The following is a 27219-nucleotide window of genomic DNA, read 5'->3' on the forward strand; positions in this document are numbered from 1 at the left end:
GTAGTGGGACTTCACAGGGTTAGGTTTATGGCTGGACTTGGTGGTCTTAAAAGTCTTTTCCAACTTAAATGATGTTATGAATCTATGAATAATTTTATATATCTACATTATTCAAGAAAAAAATTACGCAAATACCAGGGGTAATCTTGCTTAGAGATGATTTGACCATAATATCTAATTCAATTATTTGAAGCACATCTGTGTATTTGTGAAACGTCACAAAAATTATTTAAATTTTGTTTATTCAACAAAGCATTTAGGCTGAAGTTTGCCTTTTAAACAGGAGCTGCAGGTCTGCTGCTTCCCGTGGTGTTAAGGTGAATCAAGCCTGGCCTGCCGTGTCTTGTGAACAACGTCAGATGCCCAGAGCATTTCCTGCGGGTGGCTGGAGTACAGAGGAGTTAAATGCGAAATACTGCCAAGCGACTTAAAAGGGCCGGGCTGCAGGCGTGCTGGAGTCAGCAGGGCACTCTCCCGGGGTCTCATTGTTTAACTGATAGAGCTATCTCCAGCGGCAGCTAGAAGCCAGACCCGGGTTTCAAGACTCAATGTGTTTCTGTCTTATCTTGATGATCACTGGTTGGCTACAGACCACAGACAAAGACAGAATCGGGGAGGGGGAGTAGACAAGGTGACGATGTTTACTTTCTCAATGGACTACAAATAGCTGGTATGTAATGTTTACTTGTCGCCCAAACAGCTGTTGCCCTGTCTCCCTATGAGAGTTCGAGTCTACTTGTGTTCCTTTATGTTCACAGTTTAGAAACAATTCAGTGAGCTCCGTGTTTAACTTTTTATTTCATTTGGAGCTGTTAGTGACTGACAATACATGCCGGGACTCAGCTAGGATAGACACTTGATAGAGGGAAAACCAGCATCAACCCAAAAGACTGCAAAAGCAGCTTAAGTCTAAAAGAAAAGAGGAGCTTTTCAGTGTCAGAAATTGTGCCTGAAATACATGATACTCCATTAGTCAAATAGTCCTTTCACAAAATTAAATCAGAGCGAAATGAAACTGAAATCCAGTAAAACCGATTCAAGACTAAAAAGAAAGATATTAACCAAAGCAGCAAACCAATACCAATAAAGGAATAAAAATACCCTAAAACATTTAATTTTTTACCTGGGGGACAACAGAGAAGAACTGCTATTACTGCTGGCTGTTTGTGGAAGGTGCTCATCTAGTATATGATCAATAGTGTAAAATCCTAAATTCAGACAGTCTGTATTTTGCTCCCACCTGAAAGCCATTATTTGGAATTTGCTTACCCCTGGAGCAAAACCAACAACACTATTGATTTGTGGTTTTGCCACAGTTTTTATGGCTGAAAAACAAAAATCCACTTTCTTAAAAACAACTGTGCCAGCATTTCTTTCCTATTTCAGCCACCTTGAAAGCAAACAGCTTCACACAGCATTTAACCAATGTGGTGTTCACTATAAGGCCTTGACATGCAGCACACAGGACATGGCCTAAATGCAATTTTGTGAGTGTGCCACTAGTAAGTCAGTACTGGATTTCACTTCTTCCTCTCAAATCACTTCACACAAATTGTCCTGCTCTGCACTGACAAAATATCGCTGGGCAGGACCTCCAAAAGCAGAATGGATCAATGAACATTGTAATGTCAAAGCTCAGATTTGTATGCCTACATGAGCTGCTAGCTGGTTAGCAAGTCACCTCATCTTCACGTGTCCTTGCTTTGGCCCTGACTGACTTGGCCTACTTAGAAAATGCTATTTACCCAGTTTTTGTATAGTATTCAGCACCCTTGTGCTTTGTGTGATGCTCCTGGGACCTGTGTGGGTATTTACATGCCCTCTCCCCGCTCCTGTAGCATCCGAACACTTCATATTTGAACATGTTTAACCCCAGCATCCCCCATCACTGTTAACCAGGACAATCTGTGTGTGCAGGAGTACAGTGCAGCAGGGTTAAAGCTTCCAGAAGAAATGTGGCAGACTAAGAAAGTAAGTTTGGGTCACACAAAGCATGAAATTTCTCTTTCACAGTTAAAATAAACTTTCAGTTAATCAGCTGACAGTAAAAAGGGCAGCACTGAGCATGCCAATGCAGTGAGCCTGTAACAATTTCCATTACAGATTTATAAGGAAATACAGTATCTCTGTCCTTTAAAAATTGAACCAATGCTAAAGCCATTGTGACAAATAAATTAATGAGGCCTTTTCAAAGGCATTCAAGGGCATCCATGATTCCATCTCTGCTATTTTACAGATACCACATGTGGCCTAATTATCTTTTTAATAAAGCAAAGGAAATGTTATGAAGTAAATCCTGCACTGCAGATGTTAGTCCAGCAAAGCTTTCATCAGAGCAAGGAGCACTTCTCCCCTGCCTTCTTGCATGGTTACAAGCTTTGATCTTTGTCTGGGAGCCTTGCATCTCTGCAACTGACTCCAGTTAAAAATTACTCCAGCCAAATATTGCAATAAATGTTTAGATTAAAACCAAAAATCCCTACATCTGCAAATTTGCTCTTAACCCCCTGCTTTCTTTGAAGAAAATTTCAATCCTGTTCCTTCCTGGGCTCTGATGGGTGGCTCCTGGTTAATCTCTGTCTGTCTCCCTGGTAACAGTCAAAGGAGAGGACACAGAGGTGGGCAGGGAGCAGCCTGCAGCCACTGCTCCTCTTATCACGCTCCATCAGCAGGTGGCCCTCGCTCATATCCAGGAACAATAAATACAGCCTGTGCCTAAGGGAACCACCGCACAGCTTTCTTCAGAAGTCTCAAAGAGCAGTAGCTGGACTTCAGATTTTGAGATCTCTAACTGTAGGCAGGCACTGTAATTGCCGTGATAGTTTGTTAAACTAATCCTTTTTTTCACTTTAGTCAGTCTCTGTTCAAGCACCCTCTACAGACAGAAATACTGAGCCACCAGTTTTTGTGCAGTCTGAATGTTTAGCTAGTGTGGCAACAGTAAAACAGGTTACTCTGTTCAAAAAATCAATCTGTGTGTATATTTGCTTGATTTTTTTCCCCAGCATGAAATGGGCAGCTGAGTGTTTGCAAAAAAAAAAAAAAAAGGAGAATCTACAGCACGGCAACATGAGTGCTGCAGGTTATGCTTCTGCCAACATCTGCTGACCTATAACACTCTCCAACCAGTGGCAATCTACTCTGCATGCTCACTTTTAATAACTGTTCTGCAAGATTCCTGCTAAAAATTAAAGGCTTGCTGTCAAACCAAGCTCAAAGGTAACATCTGCTCATGAAGAACATCAAAATAATTGAGCCTGAACAGAAGCACTGTCCCTTACTTAAAAGTGATCCAGGAGTGTGGTGAAAAGGATGTCAAATTGGTAAATTCCTAAATAAATTATGACACTGAAAATAGCAAAGGGTAAGGAATTTGACCCACTTGAACCAAGTCACTTCCAGAAGAGAATCAGAAAATCCCATAAATTATTTTCTTTTCTGACAGAAGATGGCTATCAAAAATCACTGAATTATGGATAATGATCTCACTTCAGAACCACCCTTGGACCCAGTACAGTCATGGGTGTCCAGCAAAGGCTTTTAGGCACATTTTTCTCTTGAAACTGGTGACAATACTTCAGCCCTTGAGTCTACCAAAAGTCAGCTTTCATAAAGCAAAGCATCAAAAGATAGCTGGATGCCTCTAAGAGGCTAAAAGAAACTTTAAAGCACAGCTCTGTAGTGGCTCATAAATGACCTACTCCCTGGGAAGCCTGGCAGGAAACTGACGCAGAGATACACAATTATTTATTTCTAAGACAGTTCCTATGGAGACTAAGTTTGCCAGGATAGGTATTAGCTCTTATTAGAGGCTCTTTGTCTCACAGGCTCTCATTTATTCCTTCTTGCTTTTGTTCTGTCCATCAGTTGTGACCCAGGGGCCCTCTCAAATCAGCCCCAGTGGCTCACAGGGCAGCACACAAGGTTTGGGTATAGCCAGAGCTCAGCACAGCCTGGCATGGGCTGGTTCAGGCAGCAGGAAGGGCACAGCAACCTCCTGCTGCAGAGCAGCACCAAGGGCACAGCCGGAGAGCAGCAACCCCTCAGGAGCTGCAGTAACAACGCTGAGCTGGGTTTTAAGATGAATCAGGTTTTCTTGCAGGTTGAGAGACAGTCACTGAGAAAAACACAGAGAAAAACATCTGAATAGTTGAGAGACCAAATGCTCTTGCTTACTCTATGTTTTATACCATTTAGAAATCTGCATGTAATACCGCATTCCACATGCAAGAGAAAGGTTTCTTTCACCAGAGATCTTTGCTATCTGAAAGCCTCCTACTTTCAGATAGCAATCAGATGAGAGAAGTATTACAGAAGAGTATCACTGGAGACAGAGAGGAATTTGATTAATTTCATAAAATTACAAGATGAACGGCTGCACAGTTTGCTTGGCCTGGACCTGCCTCTCCTTGAGTTAAGCAACTTTGTGAAGTTGTTTCACTGCAAAATGTTAGCAAGAGCAGCTGTGTGGAAGTGTGGCCTGCAGACATACTTGCAGAGATTTAGCAAGGATGGGACTTTTACTGAAGGCTCTGACTTATTAAGAAATACTTGGAGCACCTGTCAAAGGGAAGCTATCACCAGGCCTAAGTCAGCCTGCTTAGGTATTCAGCTCCTGTGCTTTGAGGTGAGATAATGGATACAGAGAAACCACATTTGCTGGGAAAAAAACACTGTTCTGGCAAGCATGAGAAGGAAAACTGACAGTTGTTTTAAATACATTTTTAGTTTCTGGAACCTTGCATGCTGTCATTTTTTCCTACTTATTTAAACAGATACTGTAATTTTACTAGTAGCTTAGAGTAGAGAAGGCAGCTAAGGAGGAATCACTAGAAGGTTGTCTTTGGTTTCAGAGATGCTAGGATTGGTAATCTAATCTTTAAGTATATACCTGTAAATTATATGTGATGCGTTGTCTAAGTGTGTTACATTTCACTATAAGCACAAAAAGCTGTCATTTCTGAAAAAATGTATTTCAATCAAGCATCAGTAATATTTGATGATACACTATTATGAACTGACTTATTTTAGCCTAATATCCAAGAAAGATATTTTACAGTAGATCCACCTACAAACTGTTAATAGGTAAACATTTCTGCTAATAAATCAGATGTGGAAATAAAAATTAACTAACTATAACCCATAACTAATTGGAAAACAATATTTTCATCAAATAAAAAATCTCCACAAAATGCTTTGTCTAGATCTTCAGCTTTTAAAACTCATAATCTGACTTCTTTATTCATAATAGGTAAGATGTTCATTAGTCAGGTCCTCTTTCATCTTAATTGGTTCCCAACATCTCTATAGAGAAGAGCTGTACTAACAGTGATAACACCATTTTTTGTGCTAGGAATAGACAAAGTGCACATCTGGTATCATTTGCTTTCATACACTTTAGTGTAATTATAATTTATTAATAAATAGTTGAAATGCTGCATTATTTGAGCATTTTTAAATGTAGACAGCTTAATTCAAAATAATAAAAATGTGTAACTGGTTTTTTCCTAAATAAATACTGATAGTCACAACCGTGCTACAAATTCAATTCTGTATTTTCAGGTGTCTGTTAAAGTTAATAAAGTTGAGGCCTTTAGCATGTCACTGAATAGGAATCCAAATTTCTAGTCAAAATACTTGGTTAATAGCAGATGTTTTATAGTGCTTGACAAAAGAAAGTACCTCTTCTACATTGTAAAACAGTGGAAGAGACATGGGCCATTAGCACAAGCAAAACATTTTCACTTGATAAGTCAATCTAGGCTGTTTTTTTCTGTAATGTCAGCAGTGTCTGAAAATAAAGGAGACACAGAAGCCCCAGGAGACAGCATGTCTGCCCAGCCCAGTTTCTGGGGGCTCTCTTAATTTGTTTTTGAAAGCACACAGTGAACCTTCCAGGTGTCAAAATTTAATATGCTACATAGCACGCTGCAGCCACTGACACCATGGGACATGTGAAAGGCTGTTCCAAATCAGTGTCCTTGGGGAACATACATCTGTACTTTTTCTCCGCCTCCCTGGCTGTCACAACAATCCCTTGATTAGTCAGGAAGACCTGGGCTTGTCTCGAGTGATTTGATAAGCAGTTGATAACCAACAGTTCATTAAGCTCTTGGGATATAAAAGCCACAAGGTTTTCAGCATGCCTCTGCACTTGAGTGGTTCACCAGCTCCCAGTTCAGCAGCCCAGGAGCTACTGGAAGATGTTATTGACTGCAAAAATATTTGTTTTTGCCGTGAATGGTTTCCTAGGAGTGGCAACAGGCTTGGACATTGGATTATCCACGAAATGCGTCGTGATACCCAAGGAGATGGGCATGTGCCACAAGATTGGATACTCTGAAATGAGACTTCCCAACCTGATGGGACACACAAGCATGGCAGAGGTTATCCTAAAATCCAGCACCTGGCAGCACCTTGTACACACGGAGTGTCACCCTCACGTGAGGACGTTCCTGTGCTCCCTGTTTGCACCCGTCTGTTTAGATACGTAAGTATCACAGCACTGTACACAGCTCCAGCCTTTATTTGCCAGAACAGGAATGAAATCAAATGCATGTTTATCATAATCTAAAGGTGATCTCCACTTTTTCTGAAGTAATTCTGTTAGCTTTTTTGTATTCATCAGAAAAAAAGGTACTGAAAACTTGTTCCACTTCAACTTTAGTTTGCCTTGGGAACATGAATGGTGCTGTCAAAGGATATAATGTTTTCTTTTGTTACAGATGAACTTTATTCTTATTCTTTTAGGGTTGCAGCACCTACAGTGGATAGAATCAGGCTCATACTGAAGCTTTTCTCAGGTTGTCATAAACGCATTTTTTAAACCATAACTAAATATTGTAAGCTCAGTCCATACACAGACCACTTGCATAATTTGCATAGCTGCTGCCTCTGGAATTATATATTATTACTGAAGGATGTTGAATGTCAGCATAGACACGTACTCTGCCCAGGAATCACTGTTGCAATAGTCCTGAGCTCTCTGACTCAGCCTGGTGTCTCCTCCGACAGGTTCATCCATCCCTGCAGGAGCATGTGTGTGGCTGTCCGTGCCAGCTGCGCCCCCGTGCTGCTCTGCCGCGGGCACCCCTGGCCCGCCAGCCTGGACTGCGAGCGCTTCCCCGGGGACGAGGACATGTGCCTGGCCCCGCTCGCCAAGGACCATAAATACCTGCACAAAGGTAGCCCCAAGGGGCGGGGGAGGGTGGCGTTCCTGGGAATCAAGGAGAGACAAGGGACATTGTTCCAGACATTCTGTGATTTTGTAAATGCAGTCAGGTCTGCCTTTAGTGCAGGTGGGTGGCAGAGTGCCAGTGCTGGCAGCGCTGGTTGCAGCAGCCCTCCAGTGCAGCAGGCAGCCCTCCAGCGCAGCAGGCAGCCCTCCAGTGCAGCAGTGATGCTGTGGTAGTGGAGGAAGGCAATTATCGCCCTGCACCCTGTGGGCAGTGTCACACACACAGCAGCACACCACGTTTGAATTGTTTTGAGGTCTCTTTATAGATTTATCAATGGCCCTTATCACAGATGCTTTTATGTATACAACAAGTTGGTTCTCAGATCAGCTTAGGTAATCGGGATGATTTTATCTGCTTTTCCTTAAAGAAACATGAGCTATCTTGGCATTAATGTCCAAATCTTCAAATGCACTCACACTTACTAACTCTGTGGAAAAGACTAAGTTGCTGCTAGCACACCCAAATTCATAATATTCACAGGCTTAGTGCAGCTGAACCCAGAGAGTGACTGACAATCAGCCACCTAATCCCTTACCACCCACTGTAGCTGTGTTAAAAATTTTACTGTATTTGTTACTTTATTTGTTTTATTATTATACTGATAATTGATCAGTCTGAACAAGGGCTGGATGTGCATGGAAAATGAAACTCCTTTTCATCTCTAGCCTTATTTTCAGAGAAATGTGTTGACCTATTATCACTGGCCTTGTATTTGATGTGTATTTTGTCTGTCATACCTGTGGTTAAGCAGTGGGTTCTAGGCTTTGACAGCAGAAAATTAAAGCAAAGTTGTCTAAAAGATAACAATGAGTCTTTGTAATTTCTTATCAGTCCTACCAAAGCCTACCTGCCAGACCTGCCCAGCAGTGGAGGAATTCTTTACACACAAAAGAGTTCTTGAAGTTTTCTGTGATAGTAACTTTGGTAAGTCCTTGCTAATGTACCTGGTGTTAAAGAGACTAACAAGTCCTTGCTAATGTACCTGGTGTTAAAGAGACTCTTCTAAATGCTTTAAAAGTAGGATTACAATTAGTGACAGTTTCTGCAGGGATTTCAAAGGATTAAGAGTTTGGCTGCTACCTTAGCTTTAGGTTGGTTTTTAAAATAGGTTCGTTCTAATCTAAGGAGTATTTATTGTGCATGAAAGATTTATTAATGATCTGGTTTCCAACCAAATAGCTTTTCTGGTCTAGTTGGTTACAACATGCTTTTTGAAAAATATTTCTGACAAAAGCAGCCAAATAACCAAGTTTGCCTTTTATTAGCATTTAAATTGAAAGTAAAGTTTTGATGTTTTACCAGTATACGGTGTATCTTTGCAACTTTTATGAATGAGTTTTTGTGATATCTAACTTATTGAGAAGGAGACTCAAAATCATATCAGTAAAAGGAATTATTACATCCTCTTGTTGGAGTGATGAATGGAGTTTGCCCTAGAGACATCCTGGAAAGCTCTTTGATGGCAGTGCAAAGACTTTCAGTGACTTTGGCTAGAATTAGATCAAGAAATACAGACAAATGTCATGCTAAAAGGGTTGATGGAGTCAAGCGGGGCAGGTAGACGCCTAGAATGAAAAGGGAATATCTGAAAGGGTGGTATCAGCAAGCAATTTTTGCCTGGGAATTCCACACATGGACAAGGTGAGTTTCAGGAAAATTGCTTGGGTAATTGCTGGGCAGTTTTGTGATACAAGAACAAGAGCAACAGCTTACAATATGTAATTACCTGAAATCTGACATAACATGGTGATGGTAAAAATAAATTACTTACACTTGTGAAAATATTTTTCCAAGTCACCTAATTCAATGGGGTAAAAAACCCTTTACTGCATAAAATTTATTTTTAAAAAATGTTTGAAATTTCTGATGGAAAAAGCCTCACCATACTCTGCCAGCATAAATTATGATCGTGTTTTTAAGGACTTATGCTGTTTTCACTGGTACTGTTTCTTACTGCATTTGAGAAATGGTCTGACTTGCATTTTCTTTTCCTTTTTCCCTAGCAGTGAAAGTCAAGCTGTCCAAGAAGAGCACAGCATTTGAGGACCAAGAGTATAACATTGAATGCCAGGTGGAATTCATTACCCAGGGCTCACTCTTGCCATATGAAGCTCAGAGTATGATACAACAGTGGCTGCTAATTAATGAAAAATGCATAGAGAGGATGACTCCAACCCACCGTCCCATGGTGTATCTCCTTGTGGGGAATGTTGAAGAGGGCATTGTTTTAGTAAAACAGATTTATCGCTGGCAGAGGAAGGACTCCCAGCTGACTCTGGCCACCCAGAAGTGGAGATACCATAAATGCTTATAAATATTTATCATATTATTTGTAAAAAGATGATTATACTTCTCATGCCAAACCTATCTTGTAAATAGCAATGTATTATAAGTTGAATATAAAGCTTTAATTTCTTTTTAAATTGTACTGTAAGTTGAACTCAAACCCCAGTGTTATTGGGCTTCCTTTTGGTAGTGCTACAGGTACTCTCTGTTTGAAATTGGACAGCCATGATAAATATTTCTTTGAGTTAAGATTAAAAAACATTGTAATATGTGCAAAAACCAGCATAAACGAGTTTCAAATCCAGCTGATTACTTTTAATGTATTTACCTATACCATCGACTCTACCATTTTCTCCAGTTACCTAAACTTTCCCTTGCCTAACTTCATGAATCCACCTCATTTTCTCCTGTTGGAGTATTTTGAAAGGAGGCAGCCCTCTGCTGGTCGCTTTTGACGGAATCAAAGTGGAATAAAGAGAAGAATAAGTAACTGAACACAGTATGGTTGGCCCCAGTCGCAAGATTTGGTTACTGGATGCCATAAATCAGATCACTGCTACTGAAAAGTCCCTTTTCATTTTCAGACACATTACTAAAGTTAATTTATAAAATTTACCCGTTGTCCAAATGGTCTACAGGGAACTAATGGAATCAAAATATTTTTAAAAAAATACAGTATCCACATGATTAACATGCTCATGGTCAGTGCAATACACTGACATTAAAGACTACATAAAGATGGACAGAACTTGACTTTAGTTTTGTAAATGTGTATAATAAACAAAGTAACAGGTGATAATACATAAATTAGACACTATTTCAATAACACAGTGTCTATTACATTTTCTTGAAACAAACACAAGGAAAGATTATGGGCAGCAGATTTCTAAAATTCGCACCTGTAATGATCTGGGTTTCGGATACATTCCCCCAAAGTGCAGGTTTATGTCAGGTTATTGAACGTGATGACACCTGTTCCATCACTTTCTATCATGAACTGGCAAACCAGTAGAAGGCGAGGGAAGCAGCGGTCAATAATCGCAGAAGCTGTGTTCACACGTGCCGGCTGCCCCGCCGGACGGGCAGGAGAGGCGTCAGCGCCCGGGTCAGGTCACTGCGGAAATGGAGGAGCCACCCCTTTAGTCCAGTTCTTACTCTATTTTCATTATGTCAGAGGATGCCACGCAGCCAGGGGCTGTGAGTTGTTTTGCTCTTGGGTCAGTTCCACGCCAAAACCCTTGCGGCAGTGGGACTCCCCGGCTCCGCAGCAGCGGCGGCACAGCGAGGGCGGAGCTCCCGGCCCGGGATCCGAGCGGCGCTCCCGGCGCGCCGGGGCGGGGCCCGGCGGGCGGGCAGGCCCACAGCCGGGGCGGGGCCACAGCCGGGGCGGGGCCCGGCGGGCGGGCAGGCCCACAGCCGGGGCAGGCCCACAGCCGGGGCAGGCCCACAGCCGGGGCAGGCCCACAGCCGGGGCAGGCCCACAGCCGGGGCAGGCCCACAGCCGGGGCAGGCCCACAGCCGGGGCAGGCCCACAGCCGGGGCAGGCCCACAGCCGGGGCAGGCCCACAGCCGGGGCAGGCCCACAGCCGGGGCAGGCCCACAGCCGGGGCAGGCCCACAGCCGGGGCAGGCCCACAGCCGGGGCAGGCCCACAGCCGGGGCAGGCCCACAGCCGGGGCAGGCCCACAGCCGGGGCAGGCCCACAGCCGGGGCAGGCCCACAGCCGGGGCAGGCCCACAGCCGGGGCAGGCCCACAGCCGGGGCAGGCCCACAGCCGGGGCGGGGCCCGGCGGGCAGGCCCACAGCGCTGGTTCGGAGGGGCTGCCGGGCTGTGCCAGGGGCTGCGAGCGAGGCGAGTGGCGGGGCGCAGCGCGCCCGGGGCCCAGGGTACGCGGCCCCACAGCTGGCAGCGCTCTCGCATCCGCTGTGTGCCCGTCGGCCTCTATCTCTCTTCAGTGTCTCTCTGGGATTGTCGAAAGACTGACAAAGCCCTAAACCCCGCAGATCCCTGTCACTGTTGTGCGCGTGGTGGTGAAATCCCGTTGTTCCCGCTCTGGCTTGCCGCTGAGGCTGTCCCCGCCGCGGTGTGGCCTCTCCGCACGGTGAGTGGGGGTGCTGTGGGCGGAGGGGCCTGGCCCGAGCCTCGGCTGCTCCCACGGCCCGCGGTGCGGGAGCCGTGTGTGCCCCGCTCCAGAAATGCCGCGCCCAGCGCTCGAACTCGGCATGGTGAACCCGCACCCATCTCGGTGGGTGCAGTTCTGTCCCAGTCTGGAGTCCTTAATGTTCCTCTTTGATTTCGTTCTATAAGTACAAAGTCTAAAGTACAAAACTGTACAGATATGCAAGCAGATATGCTCTGTACTTATATTCTCACTGTCTAGTGTAATAGGAACTGGTTGAAGTTTATTTGTGATGTGAAATACGTGTCTTGGGGTTTTTGTTCTGCTCAGCTGTAGCAATGGCTTCAGGAACAGCGCTGATTTATGATGAGGAGATGACCACTCACAAACTGCTTTGGAATGAGTAAGTCGCTGCTGTTTATTTTTATTTTTATGTTTATTTTTGTTTATTTTATGTTTATTTATGTTTATTTTTATTTATACATCTTTATTAGGACTCGTGAGAGCAGTACCAAATAAATGCATTTTTTTGGAAATGTAATAGGAAGGATCTGGAGGTACTTCCTGTCATTTCCAAGTAAATAGAAAGTCTTTCCTTTAGGAGGAAAAATATATTTCGTTCACAGTTTGTATCTAGGCCCTGTAATGATTATCTGAAACTGGATTTGAGACAATGCAAGTATCTAGTCTGGGAGGTCTTAACAAGAGAGGTTAGGATGAGGCATCTGAGTAGCTCCCAAAGTAATGTGCTTTAAGCTAATTAAATCATTTATAAAGCTAAACTATCATTGACCTTTGAAAAATATGTAGATATACTCACTCAGCTGAAACATGTCAAGTACATTCAGTTAGAAATTGATATATTACTTAAATTTATATAAATTAGAGGAATTCCTTTGCAGTGCTCAGAGTAACAATCCATTGTTATCTTCTCTCCCAAACCTGCCTCCCCTCTGTTCACTTTCATTGTAACCTACAGCTTTGAACTGCAGCAGTCCGTGTCTGTAGTTAAGCATTGCAACTTTTCCTCTTAAATGAGAGAGGAAACAAAAAATTATGCTATTGTATTGTTTACTTGGGTTTTTTTAAGATTCTTTTTTGTTTACATATTTTAGAATCAATTTCTGACTCAGTTTCAAAACAGAAAATACTTAAAGATTTCTTTTTTTTCATTTTTACTCTCATGTATTTCTCTTTTAGGGTAATGAATTCTTATAATGAGGAGTTAAAAGCTAGGTTTTATTAAGTGTGCTAGTTACCTGTGCTGGTATAATATTACAGTAATATAATGATTGCTTATTTTTAGTCCCATTTGTGATATTGAAGTGCCAGAAAGACTTTCATCCTCCTATGAGCAGCTTAGAAGTTACCATCTTGTGGAAAGATGTGTCCATGTGCCTGCCAGAGAAGGAAGCGAGGAGGAGATCCTGTTGGTTCACAGGTCTGAAACTTCACTCTCATTCAAATTAATTCCATGAAACAGCAGATCTCATGTCTCCTGATTATATTTTGATCCATTTGAAAGTAGTGTTCCAAAATTCAATGGCTTCTATTAATTTCAATGGAAAATGTGTCACAATGTTGGGAATGGCATAGATGCTGAATTATGAATCTGCTATTCCACTAAATCTACATTCTCACTCTATGAGGTCTTATGCAATGAATGCTGATTTATACATAGGAATACAAGTAAACTTCTAAAAAATAGCTATAGTTGCTTACTGTAGTTGTGTTAATCTCTCTTTCCCCTGCAGTTTAGAACACTTGGAAGTGGCAAAAAGCACTCAGACAATGAATGAGGAGGAGCTGAAAAGGATCTCTGAAAATTATGATGCTTTTTTCTTTCATCCGGTGTGTAAGTTAAACTGCTTACTCTGTTGGGAGTTACAACTGTTTGTTACTGCACCTGAGTGGCATTTTTCTAAGAGGGGGAAGATTAAAAATACATTTTTTTGCTACTGCTGTAGTCTCACATTTATTTATGATACTATCATTAACTGACTATCATTAACTGTTTCTAGTTTAGTAGAATGCTGTAATTTAAATTGCCCAAGTGTCCTGTCATCTATTTTGTGATTGTACCACACCAGTATAATGCACTACTCTAATTTTAGCTCTATTTTTGTCTCTTAAATGTCACTGTAGACCATTAGTGACGTGCAAATCACATTTTGGTAACAATTGCTCTTAAATGTTGTGCCATGAAATGGAGATGAAGTCTTCTGTGTCATGTTTCTGTAGAGTTTCATTCCTTATTTTCAAAGATGCCATGTTATTCCCATCAACACATCCATCTCACATTTTTAAGTGCTCCACAGAGAAGATCCTTATAAAGATTATGGTGATCACTGGTAACCATAGGGGAAAGGAACCTGTGTTGTAAAGTTCTGTTTCAGATATCTTTGTATAGCCTCAGTGGGGCAGAATTATGTCAAGACAGTTTGCTGTTGGGATGCCAAAGCCTGTCCTGTGTCCTTGTTGAAGCTGCTGCGTTTCTCCTCCTCAGAGCACTTACCGCTGTGCCAGGCTGGCAGTGGGAGCAGCCTTGCAGCTGGTGGACGCTGTGATGGCAGCAAGAGTGCGCAATGGAATGGCGCTGGTCAGGTAAGAAAACACGGGAGGAAGTTCTCACTTAGCAAAATTTCTTTTGCTGTGAATAACTTACAAAGTTTTGGTTCAGACCTCCAGGTCACCACAGCCAGAGAAATGCAGCTAACGGGTTCTGTTTGTTCAACAACGTCGCTATTGCAGCAGAATATGCAAAACTGAAATATGGTCTGCAGAGGTAAGTGCAGGGTTGACTCTAGAGAAGCTTGTCATATGTAAGCAACAGTTTGACATGGTACTAGTTTAGATTAATGGCTAGAGCTTTCTGGGTGTCGTGTTCCTTTTGGTTCAGAAAAACATCTTTCATTTATACCTTCTGTAGATTAAGATGCTGTTGCTCTTCCTCTGAATGTTTTCTTTTACTGATCTGTACAGAATCCTAATTGTTGACTGGGATGTGCACCACGGGCAAGGAACTCAATATATATTTGAAGAAGATCCAAGGTCTGAAGGATTTCTTTTCTTCTTTAATGTTAGCTGTTTAAAGATTGCTTGCCTTTCTAGAGAATAAGATTTCTTAAACTTCTAAAATTAGGATCATGCAAAACATTCACCTTGCTATTTTAGTGTCTGTTTTTCATTTGTTGTAAAATAGAAGGAAATATCTAAATCAAAATAAAATGTAAATCTGTTCTACTTTAAAGAATAACAAACAAAATAAGCAATATGATTGCCTTGGTTTGCCAGTATTCACGTAGTACATCTATTCTCTGTTCGTGAATCTCTCAATTAAAGTCTTCAAGTAGTAGTTGGATAAAATACATGAGCTTTATATTTTTTTTGGAAAAGTGATATAAGTAGGTTCTAGAAACAAGTGTGCTGTTCTGAAGATTCCTTGTATTTGATCTGTATGGAGTGCATGCTTACAAGACATTTTTAGTTTGTTAATTTTTAGGTTAGTTTTGGCATAGGACCTACTGTACCAATTTTCACAGTCTAAATCCTTTGAGAGAATTAAGGAGAAACGATAGGATAGTTTTATTTTCTTCCTTTCAGGTAATGCAGTCACCAGGTTCAGGATATAAAGTAATTTCCACAATCTTTCTGTCAAATTGGATTTTTTTATTATTATTATTTTCAGTGTTTTGTACTTTTCTTGGCATCGCTATGAACATCAGGAATTCTGGCCATCACTCAAAGAATCTGATTATGATGCTGTGGGTCTGGGAAAAGGAAAAGGTTTTAACATAAATTTGCCTTGGAATAAGGTAAATATTGTTTACAACACAACAAAGCAAGTGCAATAGCTTTGTATTCATCCTTCGTGTAATACTTTTTCTAAGTAAGTCCACTTCTTCACTTGCTTGGCAAATGTCTTACACAGTATATATCCTTCCTGTCAGGGGAATGTCTGCTGGAAAAATATGGCTCAAAATGCGATAATGTTTGAAAACTAAAAGGGAGAGAAAAATTTACACACTCATTCTTACTTGAGTATCTTGCCTAGCCATCAAATCAAAAAGTGTTTCAGGAGATGGTTACATCCATCCTTGTTTAGCAGAGAGCTGAAGCTCATTAACATTAAAAATGGTGGCTATTTATGCAGTTTACTTAAATAGAGGGGTTTTGGCTGAACTACATAAGATTCCTTCATCTTTAACTTTTCCTATCTTTCCCTAAAGTCTTGAAGAACCTTAGAAAATTCATCATTCCAACTGGAAAACATGACCAGTGTTTCTCATATTTTTCAGGTTGGGATGGGAAATTCAGATTATCTTGCTGCGTTTTTCCATGTGTTGCTTCCAATGGCTTTTGAGGTAATTTTTTACTGCCAAAGAGTATTTCTTAAGTGTTTCTTAAGCAGGTACCATTGAATATTTTACAGAAATGCTATAATTGCCAGTAGCACAGTTAATATATTTATTCTGCTGGTATGACCTTGCCATGATCAACTGAATAGTATTTATGGAATTCTAGCTTTTAAATATTCAACATAATCATCTGCAACTTCTCCAGCAGAAATTAAAGTAGTGTAAAAGGGTAATGTATTCAAGGAGAATCCTTATTTGTGTTCATATTCTAACTGAAATAACCACTGCTCATGTTACAGTCGAAATCCCACACAAAATTTAAAATAGGACATAAAGATGTGCTACAACTGTTTCTCTTTTACAACAGTTTGGTCCTGAACTGGTTATTGTCTCCTCTGGATATGATTCTGGAATTGGTGACCCTGAAGTAAGTAACCTGTGGTCTTCATGTTGTCAGTCATGAATCTATTAGGAAAATATTCCTGCTGTTTTAATGTCCTGTGATTGCTGAGTGAAAATCACATTGATCAAGCTAAAAATAAATGCTTGAGTCTTTAGTCTGACCCAAGTTCATTACAACAAGACATGCAAAGACGGATTATCCCATATGTGTAATTACTGTGTTGGCTTTTTTTTTTCACTTTCCTTAAATGCAGTTAGTTCAGCTTTCTGTTTGATATAATGAGAGGCAAGTGTCCTGGTATTTCATGTCAGACTTGGGTAGTTCAGATTGTTTGTGTTTCTTACCAGTGTTTTTGAATCAAAGTGCCATCTCTTAAATTTTTTTTCTTTGGTTTAGGGTCAGATGAATGCCACTCCTGAGGTTTTTGCCCACCTTACCCATTTCCTGATGCAGCTAGCTAATGGAAAGCTGTGTGTCATCCTAGAGGTAAGGAAAGGTCTTTGTATTAGAGCCATTTAGGGCAAACTAGAAGCTAGGAAGCGAAACTTCTTAACAAAGTAATTTCTTATTTTTATCTTTCTTTTGAGTACCAGGAATGCAAAAATGGCTAAGATTTGACAGTGCTCTTACACTTTAGAGTTTTGAAACAAAGGAGCCATATGCTCATTCAAAAAAAACATATCTTCCACAAATCTGTTCAGTTCTTGTGAACAGTGATTAGTCTACTGCTCTTGACAGTCCCAAACTCATTTAAATGTATTTAGTGAATAGGCTGTATTACCAATGTTTTTAAAAATGTATCTTACTCCAGGAGATTTTATAAAACCTTTAGCCTAAATATACTCTTACCTAGTAATGGAGCACTTCAAAAATTCCCTCTTTTTTGATTTAATGACTGTATGCAGTCTGTTTAGGAGCTCCTTTTTATTCTTTTTTAAACAATTAAAATGTTTTCTCCTTTTGAAATGTAGACTTCAACTTCCTATTCTGCTCCATGTTAAAAAAATAGTGGCTTTTCAGATAAATAAGTGTATGGAAATATTGCTGCCAACAAGGTCTTCAAGAGTGAGCTGCAGATTAATTGATTCACTTGACCTTGTTTTGCATGACCTTTCTTCCATCATCCTTCTGTCTAGCAGGTTATTACAGATATTTTTGTCTACTAGCTGAAGTGCAAACAAGTATTCACTCCTGCCACAGATGGTGTGATGGCACCATAGGTGATAGATGGCTTCCTGCATGTCACCTAGCAGTCTTAAATGCATCTTGTTCTCCAAATTCTGCCAAACTATTAGGCAACCACACCTTAAAAGTGTCAGGCTGTGGGAGATTTCTCTTGTACAGCCATTTTAGACAACAATGCATTTGCCTTCTATGGAATGTTCCACAAGGATTGGTGAAGATGGCATGTTGTAGATGGGAATGGAGAAGGCATGTGTTTTTATGGCAATGTAATGACTGATTTCTGAAGTTACTTGAACGATGACAAAGTGATTCAATCATGAGATGCCAGTGAAGTTCAGCAGGTGGCTGCTAACTTACTGTTTTCATATTGAAAAATCGTTGACTTAGATATACTTGCATATCATCTTCTGTTTCTGTAAATATGGATACATTTCAAAAGGACAGTTTATTTTCTATGTTGAAATTCAGAGAGATGTTAAAAGTACTTGTCCCTTGGTTGACACAAAATACTTTTTAGGGTGGATACCACTTGAAATCATTGGGTGAATCAGTGTGCATGACTGTAAAAACTTTGCTTGGAGATCCTGTACCTCAAATAACTGGAGAAATGGCACCTTGTCTAAGGTAAGCATATAAAGAAATTTAGAACAACTAATGTGTTTTTTAAAGAGATTGAAGACATGCATGCTTCGAACATTTTGCTGAAGTAAGGTTTTTAATATGGTAGTTTATAATATAGTATTTTCTACTTTGTATAACTTGCATTTTTAAATAGTCATCCAAGGTACATTTTCTGTACTTATGTTTCTGAAATTATTTCAAGTTATGAGATCTTATAGCATAAAACTATAAGCCATTTTATCCTTAGGCCTTATCCTATGGAAATCCATCTCACTCAAGGCTGACATAATCCTGCTGTAATGAAGGTAATACCAGTTAACTGCAGCCAGTATTTGGGAATGTATGCAACTGCAGGATTAGTGCTTCAGACCCCTGGGCCACTTCAGCTGCTGCAGTACAGCAATAGCTGGGGGAAACCTTTCTCTCATCAGTGAGAGTTGATGCTATGCAGAGCCAGTCTTGAGGAATACTTGTGTTTCTGGAATTTAGAGCATCGAGGCCTGGGGTGCAAAAGCATTTGGCTATGTAGAGACAAGACCAAGACAATCAAATTTCAAGTCTAACTTCTTTTTAGAGACACTTTTTAGAGGCACCAAGACTGTGTGTGTATAGTGGTGGAATCTGACCTAGTAAAGCATTCTGAACCTTAGGCCTGAATCAGTCCCACACCTAAAGAGTGTCTTTCTACCTGTCTGCACTATCTCCTCCACACCTCCATGTTCTGTCCTTCATTCTTCTTGCAGCTCAGTAGCCTGTCCTTTGCTTTTTCTAGCAGAAATGTTCCTCATGCACTTTGGTGGCAGCAGCTCGCAGTTGGCTGTGTTAGTTAAAACTCAGGGCTTGGATCAGTCAGGGGAGCAGTGTGGGTATCCATAGACTGTGGGCTGAGTTGCATTTGGTAAACTGAGGGAACAAAACTGGTTCTTTTGCTCCCAGCATATCCCATAAGCTCTCCATGTCCTCTTTTTCTTCTCTACCAGCTGTGGTATCTCAGTTTGCTATCATCCTGTGTCATAGAGAGTTGATTACGTACTTATTCAATATATCAGTCCTGCTCCTGAGCACCTTACAAGTAATCTACAAGTACATGGAATTTCTTCTGGATTTAATATGACCTGAATTATGTTTGTATGATAGCTAATGCAATGGGACCATTTGCCTATAGTGCTGCAAATGCCAGTGATACTAAAAAGGAGACTTCAGCACAAAGAATAGCAGGGTATGTGATTCATATAATTTCTGAACAGATTGTCTTGCTTTTGAGTCAGTCTAATTAAATCTTTACATTTTGTAGACAAAATCTCTTGGCAAGACATTGACAGACAGGAGAAAATTTTCCTGAACTCATACAGGTGTGCTTCCTCCAACAGCAGGGTTGGGATTTCACTCAATGTGTAAATGTGTGTACATGCTGTATGTGTTCTTCAATTTCCTTTTTTGACCTGTAAATCTTTTCAAGCAATGTGCCCATTGACTCTCGTTCTGTTTCGTATTCTTGGAAGACATCAAAGCTTGTTCATTTTCAGTTGGATTTTTTGGTTTTGCTTTTTTGTTGAGGTAAGTTATGATTCCTCTTAAGATTTTCATTATTGCTGATACTGTTCATTTGGTTTATTTTTTAGTGCTGTTGAATCTATTCAAAATGTGAGAGCAGCCCATAAACCCTACTGGAAATGGTTGGCTTATGAAGGTAGATTCTTTTCATTCAAGCAACTGTTATTGATAAATGGATTTCAATCTATAGAAACTGAAATTTATTAAAATTAATGCCAATAGATTAAACTGATTGAACAAGCAGTTATTCATCAAGTGACTGATGAAGCAGTATGAGGTTTCATTGGAGGTCATGTCTTCAGCTGGTCTGAAAAGAAGTTCCTGAAGCTGGCAAACATCCTGCCAGAAAGTAGCACTTTGATATCATTGTTTGAGGATGGTGTTTTCTGTGTCAAAAGCATGGGCATAAGCTTTATTACAATGAATGACCTTTAACTAGAGTAAAACAAACATAATAGCACTAATCTGTATCAGAAAACATTGTAGCTAGTGCATGGAGTAAATATGCATCCTATGGATACAGATGTATTCTATTTTGTGAATAAATATATCCAAATAATAACACATTGCTTAGAAACTAATACCTGTGAAACCCTCTTTCTTTTTCTCTAGATACATCAGTTTTACAAAATTTGAGCACCAAATTGCACTTATTAAAGAAGGCTAATTCAAATCCCTCCACAGAACATGAATCTAAGATAACTGACAACAACAACACTGCCAGAGTAGAAAGGTTTTTGGAATTGCACATGAAAAATATTCTGTTCCCAGTGCCTCCCATCAAAACAGCAGCAACTTGCTTTGAAGGTTCAGAACATTTTCTCCCTGAACATGTTCAGCTGGTGAAAGAAATGGACAAAACTGAAATAAAAGCTCTTGTCAGGTTAGTCCTATTTATTTTATTTTTCACAGAGGATGAGAGGTCTCTGTACAGACTGTCATCTAGCTCTATGCCATGGTCATCTTTTTAGCCTCAGTCTACTCAGTTACAGCCAGTAACTTTATAAAGTTACTTTATAAATATCTTCCTTTATAAATAAAGACATTTGTGTTGTATAGCACTCATAGCCTGAAATCCTTTAAAGAAATAACCAGAATACTTTTTCTCTGTAACTCTTTCAATAGAGATAGGACTGTGAATCTATTAATTTAGAAAGAGATTTTGCTAGGAAGCTGTCTTAAAGCTCTGTACTCACTTTTAGCTAGAAAAAAATACCAAATAGCTCTGATTTGAGAAACTCTGTTTTGTTTTGTCTTCATCTAATTTTGACAGAACTCTGTTTCTTGAATATCAGCAGACATTTTTTGTTTTCCTTCCAGTGCAGAATGCACGGGTTTAGGGAGCTGAAGACTAACAGGCACCACTGTTGTCATCTTCCTGCTAGAGCAGGTTTCTGAGAACCAATGTGTAGCACCTATACAAAATTAATACTAACTGCAAAGCACTTCATCAGTGTCCTCTTTGAGGACAATATTGCCTCTAACCTAGTTTTTCTTCATGTAATTTATTTTACAGTGGCTTTTACGCAGGCCTTGTGAAAGAGGACAAAACTTTGCTCTCCCTTGGCAGTACGTTTGTGATCCTTGATAAAATACTTAAGAAGGAGGTAATAATATACTGCCTTGGGCTTGGGGGTAGGGGTGGAGTTGGATTCCTCTGACGTTTTGCTTCTACAATATTGTCCAGATACTAGTTATTATTTATCTCCCAAATCCACTAATCTCAGCTAGAATGTGTTCAGCTGTGAGAGTGAGGATGCAAGATGAGAAAACAACTATTTAGGGATACCTGTTAACCCAAATCCATCTTTCTAATCATCTTTGGGCCACTCATTGTCCAGACTTTCTGTAGGTAGTCACAGAATGAGTCCCTAATAATGGGGGAGCCAGGCATGAAGTCTTCCGGTTAAGGGGAGCAGAAGTTGCTGTATCAAGCACCAGTAAGCAACAGCAAGGAACCTGAAGAAATGTCAATACTTTTCCCATCTCTATGTGCAAAGTTTACACAGTAAGTTTTGACTTACATGTGCATGCACACACATACTCATTAGTGGTGTTTTCAACAGCTCTGCTGTATGCTCTGATTCTGAACAGAGTAATTCTAGTTCAGTATTTTGATTCTTGCAGGGTCAGGAATGACGAGGGCAGGCTTAGAGGGTGCATCTTCATATTTATGTGTAAAAACCCAGGTGAGCATAGAAGAAGAACTGAAAACAAGTTAAAGATACTACATCCTAATAAGTCACTCTTCCTTTGCATGAAAAGCTCTCTTTAAAGTACCACTTCTGCAAGGAACTACCACACTGGCCTCTTTCTTCTAATACATCTTGCTCTTGAAAGTCACATATGAAGATCCTGGGGAGAAATTTCTGACATTATAAACTGCACACAGCTGCAGGAGAGCCTATAAATAGATTTTAAGAAATGGTTACTGGTAAAAAGAAGTGGAACTTTTAATGATTTGCAGATGTAAGTTAACTTTTTGTGCTGACAAAGGAGGAATGAGGAGGAGAAACGGATCTTTTTGCTTCGCTTTTATGTAGAGTTCAAAGCACACACCACAACTGAACACTGAAGGGCTGACTGAGTAATATGCCAATTGTATTTTCCAGAAAAGAACAGCTTGCCATGTTAAAGGAAGGTCAGAATATTCAGGAACAACCTCCTTTTCATAGGGTGTATTTTTCTGCACAGTTTGCAGACTATCTAGAGACCCAGTAAACATGACCTTCCCCTGGAAAAGCTATTTTTACAGTTGCCTTCTGGTATAGCACCATACTTTTGAAGTAATAGTGTAGTTTATGGCATAATAATCAAATATAGGCTTTTGCTAGACAATTAATAAATACAGCTGTTACACTTGAAAAATGACATGATCTTTTGCAGCCTTGTTTCTGAGTGAAAAATGTATTTTGCAGGTGTGTAATGGAATTGCAGCATCACCCACAGCTGCTCTTTCTGCTGCTGTTGCACTAAGACATTCTGTTCGTTTTGGATTTCAAAGGTGAATTTGCATGTTTTGTGTTTAGAGCCCTTTGACAACATGTTAAGATCAAATACTAAGTGTGGCAAATATGGCAAATTGCCTGTGAAACCTTGATTTTGAAACAAATAGCATGCCCACACACATAGCATTTTCAACATGTAATCCAGGTAATAGTGTGTACACCAGCAACAACCTTTTGCCTTTCTAAAGGCAAAAAATTTGTAAGAATTATGGCTGTGCTAGCCTTCACTTTCTTTGTCAGATTTAATTGGCTTTGACCTGGGGACAATTTCTTGATTTTTGTTTTTCCCCTTCAATATTTGATGGAAGAAATGAGGTTCCCTTGACCTGTCCTAAATGTGCTTTATTTCTACTTTTAATGGACCAAATTCAATATATGTTCTTTTTAATGCTTCTAATCTAAACACAAACTTTTATATAAACCCACTAACTGAAAAAAAAAACTTGTAAATGTATGTACATTTTTGTGTCCTGCAGAGTGCTTTGTGTATTTGTTGGAGACACACAGATGATCCCAGACACAGAAGATGGGTGAGGTCTCCTTTATGTTAGGGGTACAGTCCCAAGGGCTTTCTAAATGTTCATAGGTGTCTATATGTGTGATGAAATCTGCATCAAGGAATCAGTCATGAGCTAACATTTATTACATTTGAGACATAATACAAACCATCCCCAAATACATCTTCAAAGTTAAATTATTGTCTCAAAATGCTATTTCATGCATTTGGTGGTAGGTTGGTAGGTTTAAAGTATAATCCTTCTGTATTAATTGAAATTTAGATTGTTACTGAAAACACAATGTAATAAATAAGGCAATTATTAATTAAATAGGGCTATCTCCCCTATAACAGCAGGAGGCACATATTGCTGATGCAGAGTTCCTTATTGAAAGTCTTCCTCACTTATATATAATTTTTTCCACCTCCTCTTTTTCTTAAAAGTAATTTGCCAATAGTCTTTAATCATCTTTTAAAAAATACCATAAAGAGGATTTCAGTTTTAATTGTTTACATTTTGGAATGTACTAACATAAATAGTTATTTGCTCCTGTGTTATGAATTAGTATTTAAAGAATGATGAAAAAAAAATCACTTTTTTCCCATTGGGAAATAATTGGTTAAATACTCAAGTGGGGTATTTATTTACAGAAGAACACTTATCATAAACATCTGTGAGAAAGAACAGTCTGGAAGGACCAGCAGCAAGCACTGTATTTCTCTAAACTGGAAAGAGGTAAGATTCACTTTGTGGAAACAACATAGAAGAAAAATTTGAAAAACAAGTAATAGAATATATTTAGAAATTTATAAAATGATATTGAGAATGACACCCCTTACTCCACCTTGGATCTTTGAAAATTTTTCCTTTTCTTGCCTGTGCCTGGTTACTACTCCTTCAGAGAGCTTTAGAGTATATTAGAATGCACAGGTTTGAGGAAACCTTCCATAGTTACTGCAGTTCATCTCCAGCAAGGCAGAGTTACACTGCAAAGACACTAAGGAAAAGATGAATAATCCTGCATGTTTAATATAAAATTGCTGGGAAAAATAGATCAGCATCCTGTTTCCTAGGACAATCAAAAACTCTTTGAGAGTCACCTTTCTGTTTCGTTTTATTTGGGGCTTTATATTTGTGCTAACCAATTTGTTGTTGTTGTTAAAGGATGCTGAAGGAAATGATTTCTTTTCTGCTGTACTTGGATTCATTCTTCCTGTAGCATATAGTTATCAACCAAACTTAACAGTAATAGCTGTTGGACCAAACAGGAACCTTGGAATAAATGGGATTGCTCTGCTTGTTGCTTTACTACAAGGATTAGCTGAGTCTCGAATTTTTGCTGTGATTGAGGTAAGAAGTGGTGCTAAGCCATGGTACTTCCAAGTGTCTGGCAGAGACACTGGTATGAACTGCTTCAAGCTGCCCAGTAGAAAACACTGGCTGTATTTATCCTGTCTTTGGTACCCCTGAGTTCACAGCTCAAACTGCCCAGGTTTCTTTCTGCCCTGAGAACAAGACACACAGTTGCACAGCGAGCTGTAGGCAGCCATCGCAGCCTGCACAGTGGAGAAGCCAAGGCGTGAACACACGCCCATGGTTATGTCTGTGGACCACAGATGTTCTGCCAGTTTGCCACAGCTTCCATTTTTATCTGGGATCCACAGCTCAGCTCTCCTGAAAAGAGGCACTTCCTGTCTGTTAAATCATCTGGCCTCTTTCCATCAAATGGGATTGAAAGCATCCTGTTGTCCTGTTCATAACAGACCACTAAATTTCCTCTCCTCTCCTCAGTGCTGTACTTTGTCACACGATTTCCATCCTGCAGAACATAAATCAGAAAGGCACATATCCTTCAAGCGATCTTAATTGGGATAAGACATAATTGAGGGCCAGAGTACCCCAGCTTTGTTTTTTCAGGTAGAGAGCACAGGAAAGAAAATAAAAAATATAGGGACTTTTCCTAGGCGGATTTTTTCTGTATGCTACCACATTAAAGATGCCCAAATTTAGGAGTTGGAGGCTGTATCCAGAGCAGTGATCAGTGTCAGTGAGTGTATCTTCCATGAATTTGTCTAATCATATAAAGAACTCAATTTACACTCCTGGCATCTCCAGCATTCTGTGGTTGTGAATAACAGAGCTATGAAACAGTCACTTTTGATTTCTTTTGTGCCTTCTAGTTCTTCAATGAGAAACAACAAAAAATTGTTCGTGTGTGCTTATTCTAATCCGTTCCCCAGCAAGTACCCAATTAAAGCCATGCTATTCATTAAGCTGCCAATTAAGTGGATTTTGACATAATTTATTCTGTAGTTTTCTCAAATGTTATTGGTTTTAATTTACAATGCTGATACATAAATTGTCTAAACTAAAATAATTTGTAGATTGATATGCACTATCCATAAATAATGTATTTGCACACTACTAATTAGGAGTATGAAATGGAGAGAATTACTCTGAACTGTACTCTCAGACATTAAAAGAATATTAGGCATACATGTTAAAAAAATGATTGGTACTTTTATATTGGTACTCTGCAGGTAGCTCTAACAGGATGATGATTTTCTAATGCATCTGCATGGTTTTTTAGAATACTTGAAAAAATGCTTCTATCTCTTAAAAACAAAATAGTGTTACAATCTTCAAAATATAATCTTTGTATAGCATCAACATTTCAAATACAGTTTCTGCAAGGAAATTATATTTAGACTGTAAGAAGTCCAAAACAGTAAATATCTTGAATAAGCAAAATACAGTACTATTTTCCACTCATAGAAAGTAAATGATGCATGAAGTAAGCAAGTTCCATGCTCCCCTTAATCTCATAGTATTTTCTGTCCTTAACCCAGCATTATTTCTTTTCAGTCATAAAGGGAAAAGTGAGATTCTTTCTCTGTTTGGAAGAGACAAATTTTACAACAGACAAAAATTAGTTTGCATTTTTCAGAAAAACCTCCATTTGAACACATTTTTATTTGAAAATGGGAGGTTGCTCATTCTTGCTACTAATGCTAGCAATTTAATTACAAAAACACATTTTAAAGTATTTCATATATCACTGAAACAAAGAGAGTTTGCTTCACAGGGCTATTTTTTCTTCCTAATTAGGACACAGAGACAAGTTTAATGCAAAGTGTAGCCAAAGTGTTAGTGGGTGCTTCTACACCTCCCTTTGGAATTTATGTACCTCCTACCCACGAAAAAGTAAATAAAATAAAAGCATTAAGAGACCAGTTTCAGCAGGATTGGAAAATGCTTCAGTGTTCAGGTAAGTTGTCTGATTTTATCTTTCACTCTTACATAGTGTAAGTTTCTGAAAAGGTAATATATAAATTCAGCTGGGTCTCATAAGTCAGACATTTAAAGTCAGTGGGACCAGACTTGTCTAGTGTGAAACTGGTGAAACTCTGAATGCTTCTAATTCTGCCACTTGAGCTGGAAAGCACCAGATCTCACAGCATAATGGTACCCTTGGGACTTAGAATACTCCAAAATTTTGGAATGAAATTACCAGAATATGTGCTTAAAGAATGGGTAACAAGATGTCCCCTGGCTCTGACAGCTCATGTGTTTTCTGAATATGGTGCCAAACCAGGTGATATTTTTATGTTTAACTTGTCCATAAATAATGATGATTAGTCATGCTGCAAGTAGAGTCACAAAGAGCTGAAGATCAAGCACTGCATTTGTACAGGAATCAGGCTAGGCAGGTATGTATGTTTTCAAGCATACTTGTCTAGAAATGTTTCTTTGCTGAATGACTTCTGGTTTTCAACCAAAAAAAAGCAATTATAAATGTGAGCATCTCTAAAAAAAATTTTCTCTCTTTCAGAAGAAATGCCCAATACCAAGGGTCTGGTTTCAATAAAAATATTCTTGTGGGGTCAGGAATGGTGGTATGAGCTTGATTATTAACTGATTTTCTTATTGCTGTTCTTTTCAGTGAAGGA

The 27219-nt window shown here is 39.6% G+C and overlaps 2 protein-coding genes across 2 annotated transcripts in view; both read left to right on the forward strand.

Annotated features, from left to right (window-relative positions):
• The first annotated feature begins 6203 nt into the window (after positions 1-6203).
• On the forward strand, positions 6204-9552 carry LOC134549383 (secreted frizzled-related protein 2-like). The gene is made up of 4 exons (XM_063394929.1): positions 6204-6490; positions 7015-7184; positions 8070-8162; positions 9242-9552. The coding sequence occupies exons 1-4, from the start codon at positions 6204-6206 to the stop codon at positions 9550-9552; spliced, it is 861 nt and encodes a 286-aa protein (XP_063250999.1).
• A 1728-nt stretch (positions 9553-11280) lies between these two features.
• The window catches only part of TUBGCP6 (tubulin gamma complex component 6), a 49088-nt gene continuing 33149 nt past the window's right edge, over positions 11281-27219 (forward strand). The window contains 20 exon segments of the mRNA XM_063396808.1: positions 11281-11625; positions 11974-12046; positions 12950-13084; positions 13398-13494; positions 14150-14247; positions 14324-14428; positions 14626-14694; positions 15332-15458; positions 15942-16007; positions 16369-16428; positions 16801-16890; positions 18107-18213; positions 19833-19900; positions 20377-20647; positions 21281-21371; positions 22683-22768; positions 23249-23302; positions 23920-24004; positions 24434-24619; positions 26378-26537. Of these exon segments, the coding sequence (XP_063252878.1) occupies positions 11982-12046; positions 12950-13084; positions 13398-13494; positions 14150-14247; positions 14324-14428; positions 14626-14694; positions 15332-15458; positions 15942-16007; positions 16369-16428; positions 16801-16890; positions 18107-18213; positions 19833-19900; positions 20377-20647; positions 21281-21371; positions 22683-22768; positions 23249-23302; positions 23920-24004; positions 24434-24619; positions 26378-26537 (2020 nt within the window). The 5' untranslated portion in view covers positions 11281-11625; positions 11974-11981.

This window comes from Prinia subflava, chromosome 4 (genome assembly GCF_021018805.1).
Source record: "Prinia subflava isolate CZ2003 ecotype Zambia chromosome 4, Cam_Psub_1.2, whole genome shotgun sequence".
NCBI classification, from domain to species: Eukaryota; Metazoa; Chordata; class Aves; order Passeriformes; family Cisticolidae; genus Prinia; species Prinia subflava.